Source organism: Coenobita brevimanus, chromosome 94 (genome assembly GCF_032717465.1).
Source record: "Coenobita brevimanus isolate Jiangsu-jjx chromosome 94, ASM3271746v2, whole genome shotgun sequence".
In the NCBI taxonomy this organism is placed as follows: Eukaryota; Metazoa; Arthropoda; class Malacostraca; order Decapoda; family Coenobitidae; genus Coenobita; species Coenobita brevimanus.
The window spans coordinates 24,387,168-24,406,843 of NC_137047.1; the positions used below are offsets into that span (position 1 = coordinate 24,387,168).

Genomic DNA, 19,676 nt, shown 5'->3' on the forward strand with positions numbered 1-19,676 from the left:
CCTGCTGTACAGTACAGTAAAACCTCCCCAAGTTGGCATAAGAGGGGTTGAGGCCTTGCCAACTTAGGCAAACTGCCGCCTAATGAGAAGCACCTCTTCCCCCGTCTCCCCCCAAAAAAGTGTCCAAGATCACTTACCATGATGGCAGGAGGCAGGATAGGTATACTTGAAAAGTGTGTAACACTTTGTGACAGCCATGAGCAAGCAGGAGAGACCCATCGTGGGTGGTGGCTGGGGCAAGACTGACCTCTATATGACATGCGGCGTGGCGGCTCAGTATGTTTATACCACGTGTCAGTATATTGCCGGCCAACAACCAATGTGCTGACTTAATTTTGACTTCCACAGGTTTGAACAGGAGACCCTGACGCATCATGCCTCACATGATATGCCAAGTTTTGGTTGTTATTAGATGGCACTTTGCCGACTTAGGATAAATTTTGCCGACTATTTTTTTGCCACTTGGTCAATTTTCGAAAATGATTTTTTGAATGAATATTTTGGAGCCATGCTGACTTATATATAATCCTGACTTAGGAGAATGTCAACTAGGGGAGGTTTTACTGTATATGGATACTTCAAAATACGAATGGCAAATTAAACTTTTAGTACAGCAATCGAGTTACTATAATACTATACTAGCATTACTACCATTCAAGAAGTTGTAATGTAAAATTACAACAGTCCAATAAAATTATGGTACTGTACTAGATACTGAAAACAGTAGCAGAAGTTGTGAAATCACAGTCCACAAACACTGATTATTGTCACTAATGGCTTCACATGGCAGTGAATCTATTGTAAAATATAAAAACTAATAGCACATCTGACATAATTTCTGCAGTAACCTGTACTAGGCTAATGTTTTACTGAACATTACCATCAGACTTTGCGGCACCAATAGCCATGATGTACAGCAGCTGGGAGACTGACAAAATCATTGCCAAGGAGTTGGCGAGGAACCTGAGCCTGGCCATGGTTGCAGTGATCATCATGACCCTCCTCCTCCTTGCCAACATACTTGCATCTTTCTACGTCCTCATCTGTGTTTCACTCACCTTGGTATGTTTTGACTGCAGAGGAATTTGGAGAGGGTTCACAGGGAAGTGGAACAAGGAGAGATTTTCATTCATTCATTGCCAGACGCCATGTATCCCAAACGGGGTGGCCAAGGGCTTAGAGTTAATTGTTTTACAGGGAGGGGCACTAATCCTCCACCAACCCCACTTGACACGCAGGGAGAACGTTATGCCAACAGCATCTGGTGTTCCCAGGCGGTCACCCATCCAAGTACTAACCAGACCCAATGTTGCTTAACTTCGCTGATCGGACGGGAAGTGGTGTACTCAACGTGGTATGGCAGTATATATAAATTTTTCTTAGCTACTCCAGGGACCATGAGAGCATTATCTCCTACATCCAGCAAAAGATGAGATAGTTTCATTCATTCATTCTTCATCCAATCCTACGTTGCACCATTAGCAGCGTAGGAGCCCAGGGCTAGGCAAGTTGGTCCTGACATTTAAGATGGGAGTGACCAGCCTCACTCATCCCTGAGTGGCATCACGTAAGCAATAAACCCCAACCACCCCTTGGATATAAACCTTCACCAGCTCAATCCAATTGGAGCACAATAATTACCCACTAAACCACCAGGCGTCAAAATTTGGTTATATGATTACCACCCAGCATAGTAAAGGGTTTCCTGGTGTACAGGAAACCATTTGGTTTGTCACTCAGTGTAGAGTCACCCACAGGCAGAAGGAAGAGGAAAGAATGAAGGAAAGAAAGACAGAGGAGGGAGTGTAAAGTCACCTGTAGGGAGAAGGATGGGGAAAGAATGAAGAAAAGAAAGACAGAAGAGGATGGAAGGAAAGAAGGATGGAGGAGAGGAAAGGGTAAGACACCTGAGAGCAGCACTTCATCGAGTGAGTGGATAGTGAGCCCCCCCACCTACCACATAGATGAGATAGTATATGGAATAAAGTATTACAGTAGTACACCACAGTAAGACAAAGAACAGGATTTCTGGAAATGAAAAGAGGTAGAGAGAATTAAGGCAATCTATGTCTAACCAATTTTCATGTTATTTTCTGTATTTATACTTCCCCATATTCCTATAGCTGATTAGGGAAGACTGGGTCTAGCTGTAACAATTTTTATATCTTTCCTCAATGCATCATTGGTTAAAGGTATACTATAACTTCACGATTTATTGTACCGAAGTAGGAAAATAATTCCTTTTACTATATTTTATTATACTTCTAGACTATCTATCTATCTATTGCCAGACGCCTCAATCCCGTTTGGGGTGGCCACAAACAAATCGCCTCCAAGTCGCCCTGTCCCCCGCCATTTCACTGCCCTGCTCCCAACTCACACCCCCCTCTCTCATATACCTCTCCACCCCATCCCTCCATCTCATCCTCGGCCTCCCCCTCCCTCTTCCCCCCTCCACCTCACTCACATACACTCTCTTCGTCAGTCTTTCACCCTCCATCCTCTCCACATGGCCAAACCACCTCAGTGTGTTCCTCATAACGCTTCCTATCACATCCAAATCAACACCACAACGTTCCTTTATATCCTCATTCGTCAGCCTATCTCTCCATGTGACTCCACAGGCTCCTCTTAAATAACTCATTTCCACTGCTCTCACTCTTGACTTGTGTCCTTCCAACAACGTCCAAGCTTCACTTCTAAACAAAGTACACAAAAACATTTTTGTGACAGAGTTGTTTAAAGATTTGTGATGGGATGTCACCGGTCACAATCTACCCCATATACAGGGCAACTTGTTACGCATCCTGGGGTAAACTGCTAAACAGTAAAACCTTACTATAAAAGACTAACTGAGGCCCAAGCCATTCTGAAAAAAGTGAAACTCCAATAAAAGCAACATCTGGACTTCCTCCTGCTAACCCAAACTTTTTCCAATACAGTATATCAAACACTAGTCCGGATCTCATCAACAGTGGCGTCACCAACTGTTTTTACTACATTAGCAGTACAGTGGGCTTGCACAGTACGCGAGTTCACAGTATGCGAATCGCATAGTATGCGAGTGACCAAAAATAATAACCAAAAAACCTTGATTACATGAGTTTAGCCCACAATACTTGAGGCAGAGACAAGGAATGGCTCAAAAATGTCATTTTCCCTGACTATGCAATCCCCACCCCCACACAATGCACCCATCAAGGCAGCAACACTAACAGCAGCACAAGCTGTACCAGGTTTCGAGGACGTTACGTTGGCAGACATACGAGAAGCGCACACTACTACCAAGGAACAGCCTCCCCAGGAAGTGTCACAATGGACAGATGAGGCTGACACAGAGCCCGAGGCCAGGCAGGGTCAAGCTGAGGAGCCTAGTGTGATGGAGGGCGGCAGAGAACTGTTTATGTCAAGGATAAGCAAGATCCTCGCTGCCATGGCTCAAAGAAGAAGTGAAGGAACATGAAATCGGCCACTAAAGAATGGAGGAGGTTCTTGTTAGTATTGACCAAGCCTTCTGCTTCTACACAGATAGGCACAGGCAAGAAATTAACAGGAGGAGGCAGACGCTCATAACAACTTACACACGGCGGCCTCAAGAAAGTGAAAGTGAGAAACCAGCTACGTCGTCTAAGCCTGTTCCTGTAAAGGAAGAAGAGGATGCAATGTCAGTTGTGTCAACAATTGACTTCGAGGGGTTTTAGGCCGAAGTGACTGAGTTAGAGGCTCGTGGGGAAGGTGCTCAAGAAAAGTCTGGGGACAGAAGTGTTGGTGCAGCGGGGGGTGCAGGTGGGGGATGTGGCACTGTAAGTGTTGCCGCGCCTTGGAACCCCTGTTATTTAAGTCCATCAGACCTGTTGTCTACTGTTGTTAAGGTGACTGACCATGGTTTTGTTACAGTAGCTATATCTGTAGTATATGTCTGAAAAATTTTCCCTTTACTATGTCTCTAAAGGTACAAAAATGTCAAGGTATGAGGGGGTACTGCCCATATGTAATTTTTCTCATGAGATTATGTACTCACAGTGTGCGATTTCCCAGTGCACGAGGACCAGGACCACTCATCCACTCGCGTACTGTGCGAGCCCACTGTACTGTACTGTATTATACATTCACTACAATAATCATCATCATCATATAAAAAAATGGTATAATATATGAGTATACAGTGGGTACCTGAATTTAGCATTTGCTTTATTCTGGCCATACCATGCTGAACTTGATTATCGCCAACTCGCAATATTTGTTAACATGTAAATAGCCGCGTTCCTTCTGACTCGTGGCAGTATCCACTCACATTCACCTCTTAGTCCAAGTTATTCTCTCATGTAATACCATAAGCAGTCTGCCACACAACACGTATAATTTTAGCAAGGTTTAAATTTGATAAAGGCCATGCGGTCTGTAACACACACAAGAAGATATTTTCATATATGAAAAGGAAAAACATATAGAAAAGAAACAGGAACTGTACTTTGTTTTTGTTGATCTGGAGAAGGCTTCTGACAGAGTCCCTAGGGAGGTGGTGAAGTGGACATTAAGAAAGCCTGGGATAAGGAGTGGTTGGTTAAGGTGGTTATGGCCACGTAGGGTGAATGGAGATATGAGTGATTAGTTTTCCATGAATGTTGGTATGCACCACGAGTCAGTTCTGAGTCCCTTATTGTTTATCATGGCACCTGAAGCCCCCTTATATGACTTCAGAAATGGACTTCCATGGGAGATGTTGTCTGCTGATGATCTGGTGTTGACTGCTGAGAATGAAAGGGAGGCGAAGGAATGATTTACAAAGTGGAGAGTTGGTATGTGTACAAGGGCTTAAAAGTAAATGCAGATAAAACAAAAGTGATGGTATCTACGGCTGGTGGCAGTACTGACAAAGAAGAGAGAGAGTAGCCTGGTGTGATGGTGTGGAAAGTATTTCTATCTTGTGCAGTGTCTATGATAAGTAGGTGCATAAGAGATGTAGTGATATTAGATGTAGATTGTGAGATAATGCTGATTCCATGTGTGCAGTGTGTCAGGGAGAGCTGGTGGAGATTGTCAGATGTGAAAGGATTGAACTTACTGGAGGGTCTCTTGAGTACGTGGAAGAGTTTTGTTATTTAGGAGACTTGTTAAGTGCTGGAGGTGGGGCAGGAGCTACCTCTGTGATTAGAGTGAGGAGTGGTTGGAAGAAGTTCAGGGAGCTGTTGCCTCTCCTGACACTGAGGAGGCTCTCCCTCCCTGCTAAGGGATCTCTGTATGCAGCATGTGTTAGAAGTGTAATGCTGTATGGTAGTGAGACCTGGGCAGTAAAGGATGAGGATATTTGCAGGCTCAAACCTACAGAAATGACAATGATTAGGTGGATGTGCAGTGCGTCCCTAAGTGTGAGGCCTGGGGGGGCTAGGTTTATGATGGAAGAGTTGTGGGGTAGGATGGGACTGGAGTGTATTGGTGTTACGATGAGGAGAGGTAGATTGACATGGTTTGGGCATGTGGAGAGGATGGAGGATGATAACTGGGTGCAGAAAATGAGAATTGCTGATGTCAGGGGTAGGGTTGCGAGATGTACTATAGACTGAAAAGACCTGGGATAAGGTCATTGAGTGTCACCTCAGGGATAAGGGTCTGAATAGGGAAGCTGCCAAAGATCAAGCAGCATGAACAGCCACAATAAGGTGACCAAGGCTGATGCATGCAAGCATGTTGGAGCCTTCAAAAACTAAACAAAATGAAGAGTGTCATGGCCACCATCCTGCTTCACCCCACCAGTTCCTTCTAATTCATGGCAATATCCCATTTGCCTCAACTTTTCTCAAATGCAACTATAAATAATTTATTGCATAACAGTAAAATTTAAGCAAGGCTTGGACACAATAAAACTCATAAGTAATAAAGAATACTGTATTTTCTTACATATCCATTCCGACTCAATTGGCTCACCCAACTCTTCCCCCACCTTGCCGAGTATTTATCATTATTCAGCACCTGGTAAGGGATCCTTCAGAGCAAATCCTTGAAAATCATTACCCATAATCATCAGGGTCATCGTCAAGGAACAGTGAATCATCCTTCTGATTGTCTTCACTGGCAGAAGCTGAATCATGGATGATTGGAGGTGTAGCTTGTACCCTGTATGCTGTGTACTGTGTGATTAATGCTTGGTGTCTTGAGTTTATATTAATATTAATATTAATATTAATGTAGACCACTTTTCTATAATTTTTTAGCATTTAGAAAATACTTTATTGTTATACTTAAATTTAAACACTTTTCAAATACTGCACTGTACATTTTGTACACCTTATTACTGCATTTACAATCACACAAACTAATGATGTTCACTTTCTCTGTGTACAGTATTTCATTTATCACTCGTCACCCTCAAGCAGTATATCAGGGACTTCTGGGGAAATGATGTGGGTTGGGCTGAAGTAGAGTGCAAGGGGGCAATAGTGACGCCACCAGCCCGCCACCAACCAATGCATGAACACACAAACTGCGCAGACAGTATGGTTGCTCCGGACCGAGGTCAGGCAGTCCAGACTGCTTCTAGCTTTATCGGAGTTTTCCCGAAATATAAGAATTTAGTCCAGTTGGGGGCGCTCACCATCCACTCACTCAATGTAGTGCTGCTCCTGGGTGTCTGCCCTTTCCTCTTCTCCCTTCCTTCTTTTCTTCCTTCCTCTTCTGTCTTTATATCATTCATTCCTCATCCTTCTGCCTACAGGTGACTTTACACTCCCTCTTCTGTCTTTCTTTCCTTCATTCTTTCCTCTTCCTTCTTCTTTTAGCTGACTCTAAACTGAATGGCAAGCCAAATGATTATCCTGAACACCAGGAAACCATTTACTACACTGGATGCTAACCACATAACCAAATTATGGTGCCTGGTGGTTTAGTGGGTAAATATAGCCCTCCAATCAGATTGAGCCAGTGAAGGTTTATATCCAAGGGATGGTTGGGGTTTATTGCTCATGTAATGCCACTCAAGAATGAGTGAGGCCGGACAGTCTCACCTTAAATGTCAGGACCAACTTGCCTAACCTGGGCTCCTACATTCCTCACGGGGTAACACAGGATTGGATGATGGATGGATGGATAGTCCGGTCAGTTCCTCGACTCCAATGAAAGTGAATTCCGGTCTACTGAAGTCCTTTGTAGTTAGGTTTTACTGTATACAGTATCTTATAAACCCAATTATATCCATCATTATTCTAATGTCATTAGCATGTGATTGCAGGCTATTGGCATATTGGATGTAGTATAAGTAAAACTAAATTACACCATTATAATTCACTCAATTACTCAATCACAACCTCTGTAAAGAACTGAATCACTCACATTCAGTCACTCTATCACCATCACTGGCACTCACTGAACCACCCACTTGTTCCATATTCACTGTTTACTGATGATAGACAGAGATATAGAATTAGATGTAGACAGATTGACTAATAAAAAGGTAGACTGATAAACTGATACAGACAGACTGATAAATGAATGAATAAATAGACAGTCTGAGAAACAGACAGACAGACAGACACACAGATAGATAGCTAGATAGATAGGCAGATCAATACAGACACACAGATAGATAAACTGACATAAACACACATACTACCTACTGTACACAGATCTACAAAAAGATCTCAACTGCCAACACTGCTCATTAATCATTATGTTACTTTTACATTACACTTTAAAAATCTGAACCACGTAAATTTTTATCATCCACAACTCATTTGGCTGCTGCATTCATGATATAAATATTTTTTTCACTGATAATTCAGGCATGATTTATGACACAGTTGAAAACTCTGGGACAATTTCTCACAGTGGTTCTCTAAAGGAGTAAACTAGTACTGCAACATCTAACCAAAAACAACAAATTCAAACAATGGTTCTTCGTATACTTGGCCATTTTCTGTCTACAAAATTGAAAATGGACACCACCACCACAAGCCATTGTTAATTTCACTGTATTTTCACATTCATGGTACTATGCACCAAGTGAATCCGAAACAGATATAGCAAAATAACTTTTATCATAGGAAATAATTTTGACAATTGAAAGAGTTTTTTTTTTTTTTTTTTTTTTTTTTTTTTACCTTAACCACAAGCCATTGTTAATTTCACTGTATTTTTACATTCATGGTACTATGCACCAAGTGACTTTCATGGTACTATGCACCAAGTGAATCAGCTGCATCAAAAAAGTGAAACAGATACAGCAAAATAACTTTTAACATGGGAAATAATTTTGATGGTTGAAACAGCAATTTTTTTTTTTCCCTTAACTCTTATTTAAGCAAAGTCTTCAAGTTGCCATTTCAGGCCTCACATTTGCTTAAAAGCTGGAAAACGTGGCAATGACCACTCCCTCATCTACTAATTATTGAAATATTGGGGGTGCAACTATTTGGCATGGTAACAGCTAGACCCAGTCTCCTACTGAGCAGTTATGGGAATATGGGGAAGTTTAATATTGTGGATGGGGCCAGGAAGAAATGAGAGTTAATACAAGAATAAGTGGTGGTTGTGTGTACAATGACAGACTAGGTTAATGTACTACAATACTTAATGGTATAATACAGTATATGGTCTTTCTAAAGAGGTGTTATTCATATATCAATGCCACTTCTATCTATCTATCTATTGCCAGACGCCATAATCCCTCCCTTACAGGGAGGGGCACTAACCCTCCACCAACCCACTTGACACGTAGGGAGCATGTGTGACTTAAGGTCTACAATAATTTTCCATAATTCTCATCCTCTGACCCAAGATTGATGTGATGGCTCTGATGACCTGGTGGGATCTAACAATTGACACTGTATCCTGCATCAATCTTGTTCTCTGCGTAGGACTCTGTGTTGACTACTCAGTTCACATTGCCCTTCACTTTTTGCAGGTACGTAGTGTGACAGGAAGTAAATAAAAAATAACATACAGTTATGCAAAATCATCATTACCATATGCCACATAGGGTCCAGAAAGAATAAAAAAAGAACCAATAAGCCTTACTTTCATTTAGCTACCAGTCAAGCCTTTAGAATACAGTATATTACTTTTCTTCCCAGAATATTGCATATTTTAAGATAACTGGATACTGTACTGTATATATTATAATCATAAAGGTTTAAACAATCTGTGGTCATAAACAGGATTATATTAGCCATGAATAATCTACAACAACTTCATTTTATCACCTACAGGTGAGGGGGACAAAAAATGAACGAGTGAAGGTGACCATACGAGAGATGGGCCCGCCAGTTATCAATGGTGCTTTCTCAACATTCTTGGCATTCATACTACTTGCAAACTCAGATTCTCATGTTTTTCTGTCTTTCTTTAAGGTAAGAATTTAAGTAATATGATTTACACCTGTATATATATATATATATATATATATATATATATATATATATATATATATATATATATATATAAGTAATCCCTCCATTATCCGACGTGATAGAGCCACAGGCATGTCTGGAAAGTGGTCCTGTCCGGATAGTGGGCACCAGCCTCCTGGACTTGTACTTATGGACCCTAACTCAGAAAAACACCTATACAACTCCCTCTGGACATGCATAGCACCTATTTAAGACCCAAATCACACCAATAAGGCACATAAAAGATTGAAATAAATGCAAAAGAAGCATAAAATGAGGTTTTTGAGGTAGGTTCATACAATATTAAACATTCTGGGTACTTACAAGTCCCTGGCTCCTGGACTGGTAGTTATGGACCCTAACCTAGCCTAACTCAGAAAAACACCTCCCTAGTGCACATGCATAGCACCTAAGACACAATATATTCACACCAATAGGGACATAAAAGAGAGAAATGAGGTGTTTGAGGTAAGAATAGTATGGAAAATACAGTAGAGTACAGTATGAAACATTCTGCCTACTTACAGCAAGTTCATGGCCATCTCGATGAATAACCCCTCCTCTCAGACTCTGAGTAAGAAGGATTTCCTGAAGCACTTGAAGTACACTGTTCATGAAGTCTTGCACTGAACTTAGTCATTCGCACTCAGAAGTCCATTCTCTTCACACTGCGCACTCTTTGTCTTATTTATGCTCCATTGTAACTTAATAAGTGTTGCATTCTGCACTTAAAGTCTTTCCACTCATAAAACCAATTTCAAAACAAATCACAATTGTACAGTATTAACATTAAATTTAGTCCAAAAATTTTCTTTTCACTCAAATTTCTATTTTCTTTACAATACTGTATGCACTGTTTTTCTTTCACTGCACAACACTAAATTCCCGTGTGGTCTAGTGGAGAAGCTCTTGTCGTTTAATCACTGTCAGAGTCTGAGAGTATCACTGGCAGGTGACCTAGGGGTGCGTCACTGGGTCATGGTGATGGCGTACCCACTGCAAACGACTCTGAAGATAGACGCAAACTCAAGTCGGGCGGTGACTTCACCGTGGCTGATGTGCTGGGCTGTGGCTCGGAGCATGAGGGCCTGTCTTGGGGAGGCAATGGAGTGGAGCCAGGGCTGGGCACAGCGGCGGTCACAGGCCTGAAAAAGCTGTCAATCGTTGATTGACACAAGGAACGACGATTCTGACGATTTATGATGTGCTGCCTGAAAGCACGCACTTCCTCCACAAGTCCCAAGGGCCCCATCTCCCTGTCGCAGTCCAGGTGTTCCAGGTAGTCCAGAACGAACTCTAGGTGTTCCCGGAGTGCACTCAGCTTGGGGATGGCTGGAGTTGTGTCATGCTGAGAAGAGTCCGCATCATCGTCGCCATCCTCGTTGGAATCTTCAAGCTGGGTACTGACACCTGCAACTGAAGATGCGATCCCAATATCAGACAGGGTCTGATACCTAGGATCGCCCTCATCGACCATCCAACCACTCACGCACTTCGTCCACATCAACATCATAGCTGTGCGCTCGTAGACGTGCATGCAAGTCATCCACGTCGAAACCTAGGAAATCGTACTCTGCATCCGTTCCGAGAAGCAGACGAGACCAATCATTTTCTAGAGTCTTGACAGGGATTTCCTTCCATGCACTGGCCCAGTTGTAAATGGCAGACGATATAGCGGCGAAGGTTTTCCAAAGTCCGCTGGCCTCGCATGTCCCGTCCCTCCCTGCGTTCGTCCTCGTCCTCGAGAACAACCATCACCTCGTCCAAGAACTTTCGTCGGTATAGGCGCTTCATTGCCACGATCACTCCTTGGTCCATTGGTTGGATGAGAGCAGTAGTATTAGGTGGCAGAAACATGCACCTAATGCACCCATTCTCAGTCACCAAGTCCTTGTCGCACGGGTGGGCAGGTGCATTGTCGAGGAGAAGGAGGGCCTTTACCTGGTCGCGTGGGATTCCCAGTTTCTCCGTCTGGTAATGTATGACCTCCTTGACGAAATGGCGGTGGAGCCAGTCTTTGAAGATCTGGGCTGTGAACCATGCCTTCAAAGAATGGTACCAGACGACAGGAAGGACATCCATCACCCCACGAAGACACCGAGGCTGCTTTGCACGGCCAACAATAACGGGCTTGAGCCGGTGCATGCCGTTAGCATTGGCACAACACAAAGCAGATAGCCGTTGCTTGGAAAGCTTGTGGCCAGGTACACGCTTCTCCGTCTCCTCGGCTTGAGTGTTTGTTGGCAAAGAGCAATAGAATAAACCAGTTTCGTCAGCGTTGTAGACTTGACTGAGAGTGAGGCCCTCCCTGTCGATCAAGCCCTTCACCTTGTGCCAAAACTCCTCTACTCCATCCTCGTTAGCGTCCAAAGCTTCGCCATGAGACTTATGGTTGGTAAGGCCATGCCGTAACTTAAACACGAAAAGCCAACCCTCGGATGCCTTGAAGTCTAGGGCGTCGTGAAGCCTTGTGCACTTCTCAGCAGCAGCCTTCAGCTCTGTACCACGTACCATCACACCAGCAGCACGTTGCTGTCGATACCAAATCAACGTGGAAGAAGGTGCAGCCATGTATACTGAACATTATATTGCATAAAGTATAGCCACAACGTGTGCACTCCTTCAAGGGGTTCCAGGAGGTGCAGTACATCCGTTATGAAATCCTCAACCTCATGCACGAGGCAGGATTTGAGAAAGTTTGATGGAAATGATGTTCAAGAAGTCCTGGACAGCCCAGAATCTATAGAAAGCGCGGCATCTTGTAAGATCCACATACATGTAATTGCCCTGTTCTACAATGGAGGATCTCACCTCTGGCGACATCTTCAAGACAGCAGTTTTGGTGTCATTCCTTGTCCTTGTGAAGAGAAGGTTGAGGGTACAACCTCGATCAACGAGGATCTTAATTTTATTGTTTTTTCTCAGAATATTTGGGATGATGTCAGATCATCCAAGGAAGAGGAAAGGCCTGTCACGGTCATTTTAGGCAACATTATCTTTGGCTCTGATATGCAAAAAGTGCCCTCAGAACCAAAATGATCAGTCAGCACCCAGTTGCTTCACCCTTGGCCTCAGCTGACGGAAACTTCATTACCAGCCCACCAGCCTTGGTCTTAAGGCAGCTATCAACCGGTACCGAGTTAAGTATGCCTCTGATGTCTTCTGGTCCCATCTGATTTGTCAGGGCACCAGCACCACTCTCTGGTTTCACAATCAGTACATGCTGACTATGAATGGCTTTTTTCTGGCCATGAGCACTGCTCTCAATCACGCCCCCAGGCAGATCCTTCCCTCCCCCCACGAGAGACCCGTGAACAGCATCCGCAAATGACTTGGCCTGATCTTGTGTGACCGCCATGGGTGATGAGACCTTGGTCTCTAGTGCCTCCAGTCTATTTGATACGTCTCTGATTGCTTGAAAGATTGGCCCAATAACTTTATCTTCAAACTCCTTTTTTGTACTACTTCCTCCACCAGCCAAGACCTCGTCTGCTGGTGCAACACACTGGCTACACAGCCAGCGAAAGCCCAGTTGGTTGCTCTTCTTCATGAATGGATAGTCACCTGCATCCAAGTTTTCACAAGCTATATGAATCCACTCGCTGCAGTAGGCGCACTTCAGTGCTTGTGCACTTTTTGCTACAGCCCTACTGCAGCGAGGGCACTGATGTTGTTTACTCATGGTAAGGGAAAACAAAAAAACAAAACAAAATGACAACACCAAAACATATATACAATACTACCCGGGATAAACCTGGGTAGTGCCACCCCCATTTGTGTCACCCTAATTTAGGAGAAAAAAAGAAAACTGAAAGAAAAAAAAGCACAAAAAACAGAAATGGAAAAAAAACAAAAAAACAGGGTGTCTGCGAGGTCACCACGAGCAGGTGGGTATGACTTGACTACCCTTCTAGGAAAGGTAACCCAAACCGAGGTGCCGCAAAAGTGCTGAGATGGTATTGAAACTTTTCCCAATTCGAGCTTTATAGCAGCAGCAAATACGTCACTTAGGCAAGACCTCACTGGTAATGATACTGCCACTAAGAAGACAAATGCCCCTATGATTACCACACACTTCTTTTTCCCCTTTTCCTTTGTACAGGGGAATAATTATACCTGACTTCCAATCCTCCGGGACTTTACCTTCCTACCTGGCCAATCTGTACATCTTCCACATCCATTCTATTTCTGTCTCTCCCCCGATGCTTCAGCATTTCACCACACGCTCCATCAATTCCTGTGTATTTCCCCATTTTAACTTTCTTCATTGCTTCCACGACTTCCATCCTACTGATTTCTTCCTCTCTTCTCACATCCCTCCTTCTCCCAGCCATTCCCCAGCCACTTACACTCGCATTACTTTCACTCTCTATGTTCAACAATTCCTTAAAGTGTTCTCTCCATCTGCCCACTTTTTCTCCCTTCTCCACTAGTAATCTACCATTTTTATCTTTCACTCCCAAACTAACTTCTTTGGCACCCTGTCTAACTCTCTTTGCCTCTTTCCAGAACATTTTCTTACATTCCCTCCGCTTTACACTCAAGTTCCTTCCAAATTCCTCATCCACTCTCTTCTTACTCTCTCTTACTAATCTTTTCACCTCTCTCTTCCTCTCTACATATAACTCTCTCTTCCATCTCTCAACTTCTTCCATGCCCGTTCCTCATCCACTCACTATATGCTATCTTCTTTTGTGCCACTACCTCTCTCACCTCTTCATTCCACCATGCTGTTCCCTGCACCCCCTTTCGTCTTCTCTTCACCCAACACACCACCTCATGCTGCACAGATTTCTTCTGTGAATATCTTGCACACACCTTCCATGTCCTGCATCTGCTCCAACCCATATTTACCCAATCGCTCCTCCACTTCCCTCTTATATTCTGCCTTTTTTCCATCCTCTTGTAACCTTTCCACCCTCCTTGTATGAATACTTTCTCCTGTCCTTCCCTTCTTCTATTTCTCCATTTCATTTGGACTTTGATTCTGACCACCACCAAGAGGTGGTCAGAAAGTCCACTCCCCCAATCTCTATATACTCTTGCATCCATTACACATTTTCTCATCCTTTCATCCACAAACACATAATCAATCATTGCCTTCCACTCATTCAGTTCACCACCCACCCTTCTCATCACTCGCCACGTATACCTATGGATCATTTTGTGCCTGAAGAGGGTACTGGCTATCACCAACCCCTCCCGGCACAAATGTCCACTAAAGCACTACCATTCTCATCCTTCTCTGCAGGCCCACGCCACTCATGAACCACTCCATCCACTTTCACATTCCCTACTTTTCCATTCATATCTCCAATCAAAAACACTCTCTCATTCCTTTCAGACTTTTCTATGCATGATTCCACATTTGTCCAGAAATCTTCTCTCACTCTGCTTACACGATCTTGTGTTGACGCATACGTGCACGCAATCGCCCACATTTGTAGTCCAACATTCAATCTTACCCACATAATCCTTAAGCCAGCTGATCCATACTCTTTTATATTCTCCTTCCATCTGTTACTCACAACAATACACACTCCTTCCTTTGCCCTCTCATTCTCACCTACTTCCGCGCATATACCCCACCCATACTCCCATTCTCTCACACTCTCACCTCGCCATTTAGTTTCAATTAATCCACATACATCCACTTTCACACCCTCAAGCACCTGGACAATCTCTCTCTCTTTCACCTCATCATTTGCACCCCTTAAATTCCATGTAGCTATCCATACCATGTCCTTTGTTTGGTCCTTAGTTGTCACAGTTTGGTCAGTCCTGGTCCGAGGCTTCTTGTTCGTATTTTTCATTAGTTGTTTTCTGGGAAGGGGCACTAACCTTCCGCCAACCCACTTGTTGTCAGGTAGGGAACACATGTTGGTTGGTTATAAGGTTACCACTCAGCACTGTAAATGCTTTCCTGGTTTATAGGAAATCATTTGGCATGCCACTCAATGCAGAAATAACCAAAAAAATAAATAAATAAACTAAAAAAAAAAAAAAAGGAAGTACCACTACACTAAGTACGTGGATGATGGGCACCCCCACCTACCATTAAGTTGTAAGTTGTATGTCTGATAAAAATGCGGGGAAAATAACATTATATACATAGCCAAATTCTCCTGCCTGTTTTGACAAGACAGAAAAGAATATACAGTATTTTTTTTTTTTTTTTCCAGTTATGTAGTAGTCTTGGTTGCAATCCCAGGGTTATCTGAATGTGAACCTGGTGGAGTGTGAGCAAAAGCTGCCCTTCCTCTGCAGGCCACCATCCTCCATTCTGGGAATGGGTTAGGACTTGAGGAATGTTTGTACAACCAAGCAGCTCCATCCCAGTCATATCGGTGCCACCACACACGAGGCATCCCTCTCCAGCACAATCTTTTTGTCATTTCTTTAATAACTAGTAAACTTTTCTGGTTAGAATCTTAGTACAGTAGTATGGTTTATTTGTCAAAATACATTATGGAGGTTTGGGAGCAAACTGACAGGCGCCATGAGTATTTTCAGAGTTCTTCAAGGAGGGAACAACTTGAAAAGATTGAGAAACTCTAGGTTAGTACATGGGAAACACTCCAGGCACCTCTGTGGGCACTGCAAACATCCCAGTGTTTGTGATGACAGAATAAAACAAAAGATACCCAAAATGGAATACTGTAACAATGCTCGTACTGGCCAGCTGCAAAACATAAAGGAAAAATAATGATAAGGAGTGGATGCTGTACAACTTAAAATGAAAAAGAATAAGACTGCAACTCTACAAATGAGTCTCTGCACTTCCCTGCAGCTATCCAAGTTCCTCTCATGTCTAAAAACTTTCCTGACAGCAAATACAGTTTATAAAAGGGTGAATTAAAAGATGAAAACTTACTGAAAGAAATGGGAAACCACACAACACAGGGAGCTCCCAAAGAAGCACACAGGAAAAAAAGGTAAAAGTAAATAACAAGAAGTGATGGTGATATGAATGTGCCACTAGTAAAAATGGGCTCCAGATGCTCCCCAACGAAGGAGGTGTCACAGAAAGGTCACTATGAATGAGTGGATAAGACATCAACAACCATATGGGAATATCACCATGCCTTGTGTGGTATTTTGCTGGCAACAAAAAGTGATGTACAATACTATGTTCTCAGGCATCTAACTGTCAGATGTAATAAAATGGCTGAAACCCTCTTCCTCAAGGTGTACCCAAAGAAAGGAGTGTAGAGTTAAACTATTTTTTTTGTTTTAAATCAACCGATATACAGTACACAATAATGTGGAAATTATGTGTGTTTCAGGATTATTTATATGAGGTCTGTTCAGAAAGTGTCAGACCTCAGGCTCTAAAAAAAAAAAATAGCTAACCTGTTGAGCTACAACACTACAGTAATTACCCCTCAGAATAGGCCTCTTCTGACTTAACACACCTCTTCTGACTTGACACACATATCCCTCGTTCTTTCCACTGCCTGAAACATTTTTCAATGTCAGCTTTCAACATCTCCTTCAGGTGCTTCACCTCAATCATCGTGATCTCTTCTCTCGTCTCAAATTGGGAACCCTTCAGTAGAGTTTTGAGCTTGGAGAATAACCAAAAGCGGCACAGAGCCATGTCTTGTGTATATGGAGCCTGCTGGAACTGTGAGATGTTGTGCTTTGCCAAAAACTCCTGAATCAGTTGACAAGAATGGGCAGGGGCATTGCCATGGTGTAGCTTCCAACTTGCTGCTTTCTGAAGGCCTGGTCTCTTCCGCCGAACTGCATCACGAAGATGACTGATAAGGTTGAGGTAGTAATACTTGTTGACAGTCTCACCTTCTGGTGCGTATTCATGATGCACAACACCACGGTAGTCGAAAAAAGTTGTCAACATGCATTTCACCTTGCTCCAGACCTGTCATGCTTTTTTGGCTGAAGCAACCCTGCATGCTTCCACTGGGACGACTCTGCTTTGCTTTCCGGGTAGTATCCATACACCCAAGTCTCATCACCAGTGATAACAGTCTTCAGAAAGTCTGGATCCCAATTTGCACACTCCAACATGTCTTAAGCAACATTCACCAGCAGAGCTTCTTATTCACATGAAAGGAACTTTGGAACAAACTTGGCGGCAACTCCTCGCATGCCCAAATCATCCATTAAAATTTTGTGTGATGATTCATTACTGATTCCAATTTCAATGACAATGTCTCTAACAGTCAGCTGATGATTTCCCATGACCAAATCACAGATTTTCTTCATATTTTTTGCACTCTTGCTTGTTGATGGCCTCCCAGGAAGTGGATCACTCTCGGTTAGAATTTGGCCACTTTTTAAGCAATTGTCTATCTATCTAGTGCCAGATCCTCAATCCCATAAGGGGTGGCCACAAACAAATCGCCTCCATGTTGCCCTGTCCCCTGCCATTTCACTGCCCTCCCCCCAGCTCACATCTGCCTCTTTCATATACCTCTCCACTCCATCCGTCCATCTCATCCTCAGCCTCCCCCTCCCTCTCCCCCCCTCCACTTCACTCACATACACTCTCCTCGTCAGCCTCTCACTCTCCTTCCTCTCCACATGGCAAAACCACCTAGTGTATTTCTCCTAACATTTCCTATCACATTCACATTCACACCACAATGCTCTTTCACTTCCTTATTTGTCAGTCTGTCTCTCCATGTGACTATACATGCTCCTCTCAAATAACTAATTTCCAGTGATCTCACTCTTGGACTTCATTTCTCCAAACTTATTGGATCTTCCTAATAGTTTCAACTTGAGTATCACCTAGTTTTTGGCAAAATTTGATGCTGTAACGATGTTCGACTTTTTCGGTCATTGTGATGAGTGCAGAAACGCGATGAGCATAAGGTGCACAATCACGAACGCAGGCTGACTGACAGCTGCTGAGTCACTTGTGGCAACTGGCATTAATCTCACATGTGTACGAAGGTCCTGTACTGTGCTACACAAAATCCTGCCCCAATCCTCCAACTGGTTGGTGAAAAAAAAAAAAAAAAAAAAAAAAAAAAAAAAAAAGGTTGGATACTTTCTGAACAGACCTTGTGTTATTTACTAAAAATCCTTGCATAGTACTATGCAGGCTTTTTTTTCCCTTACTGTATTTGAATCAATGAAATATGAATTATGCTATGGCAACTTTGCAATTTCCAATTCCAGTTCAGTATTTCACTTAGATGTAAAACAACATCATTTATGTTCCAGTTTAGTTGTCCTTTCCCTTTTGGAAGATTCATTCACTTCACTACAGTATATGACATTATCTTCTCTCTAAGTTATTGCTAAGAAATTCATTACTGTGTCCAGCAATTATATATCATGTTGTTTAATTTTCTTTCTAGATATTCTTTGGGGTGTTTGTATTTGGAGTGTTCCATGGCCTGACATTCCTCCCAGTGCTGCTGAGCCTCATAGGCCCACGACCTTACCACAATGCTCAACATGAAACTTGCCCTGACCTGCCCTCGACCTACCAGTCTGCCACTTTGACCACCAAGGACCTGGAGATCAGTGAACACATATATGCACAGGTGCCAACAGCAGCCTCTTGAAACTGATGAAGAGGAGCTTGCTTTAGTCTTACAAATGATTTTTATGATTAATGCTCATTTTTTAAAATAGCTTATAGCTGATGACCACCCTCTGTGCTTCTCAGCCACCTGCATATCTTGCAATATGAGCTGATGAGAATGGCAGACACTGTCAAATTACAGTTACTGTTCACTGTGCCCAAATGATTCTGTCCGTCCATCCATCATCCAAGCCTTTATTGCCTCATTAGTTGCATAAGAACCCAGGGTTAAGGTATACTGATTCTATATCTCAGAATACACATTATACTTTCTGTCCAGGCATAATCATGTCGACACTAACACACCACATAGTCATAAGCACCACCACAACTCACGATCATCATCATAACACAACATGGTCATTATACCACCACATCATATGGTCATAAGCACCATCACACTACATATTTATAAGCACCACCAATATCACACTGTGGTAAGTACAAGCCCAGGTTCCTAAATTTTATTCCAGTCATTAAAATCAGTCATAATCAGGACATGATTGTCATGATTATGACTGATTATTATTGCCCTTTCATTTTAGCAAAAATCTTCCTCGTTATGAAAAGCAAACCAAACAGTAAAGTTTTCAAAACACAGAACCATCAATACTGTTTGCTTCATATAATTAAAAATATTTTAGTTGAATAATGTAAAAGCATAAACATGAGAGACAGGGAGCTGTCTTGTGTGGACATAGAGGGTGACTGGCACTTGATGCTGTTGCAGTTTG

At 42.8% G+C, this 19,676-nt stretch overlaps 1 protein-coding gene and 1 pseudogene across 1 annotated transcript in view; one reads left to right on the forward strand and one right to left on the reverse strand.

The window, feature by feature from the left end:
- Positions 1-18,922, forward strand: part of LOC145412865 (patched domain-containing protein 3-like) — a 136,332-nt gene extending 117,410 nt beyond the window's left edge. Inside the window, exons 17-20 of the mRNA XM_080282665.1 lie at positions 887-1,062; positions 8,771-8,896; positions 9,201-9,341; positions 18,713-18,922. Of these exons, the coding sequence (XP_080138791.1) occupies positions 887-1,062; positions 8,771-8,896; positions 9,201-9,341; positions 18,713-18,922 (653 nt within the window). The remainder of the gene's footprint in view (positions 1-886; positions 1,063-8,770; positions 8,897-9,200; positions 9,342-18,712) is intronic.
- On the reverse strand, positions 1,250-1,368 carry LOC145413093 (5S ribosomal RNA; annotated as a pseudogene).
- Positions 18,923-19,676: the final 754 nt, after the last annotated feature.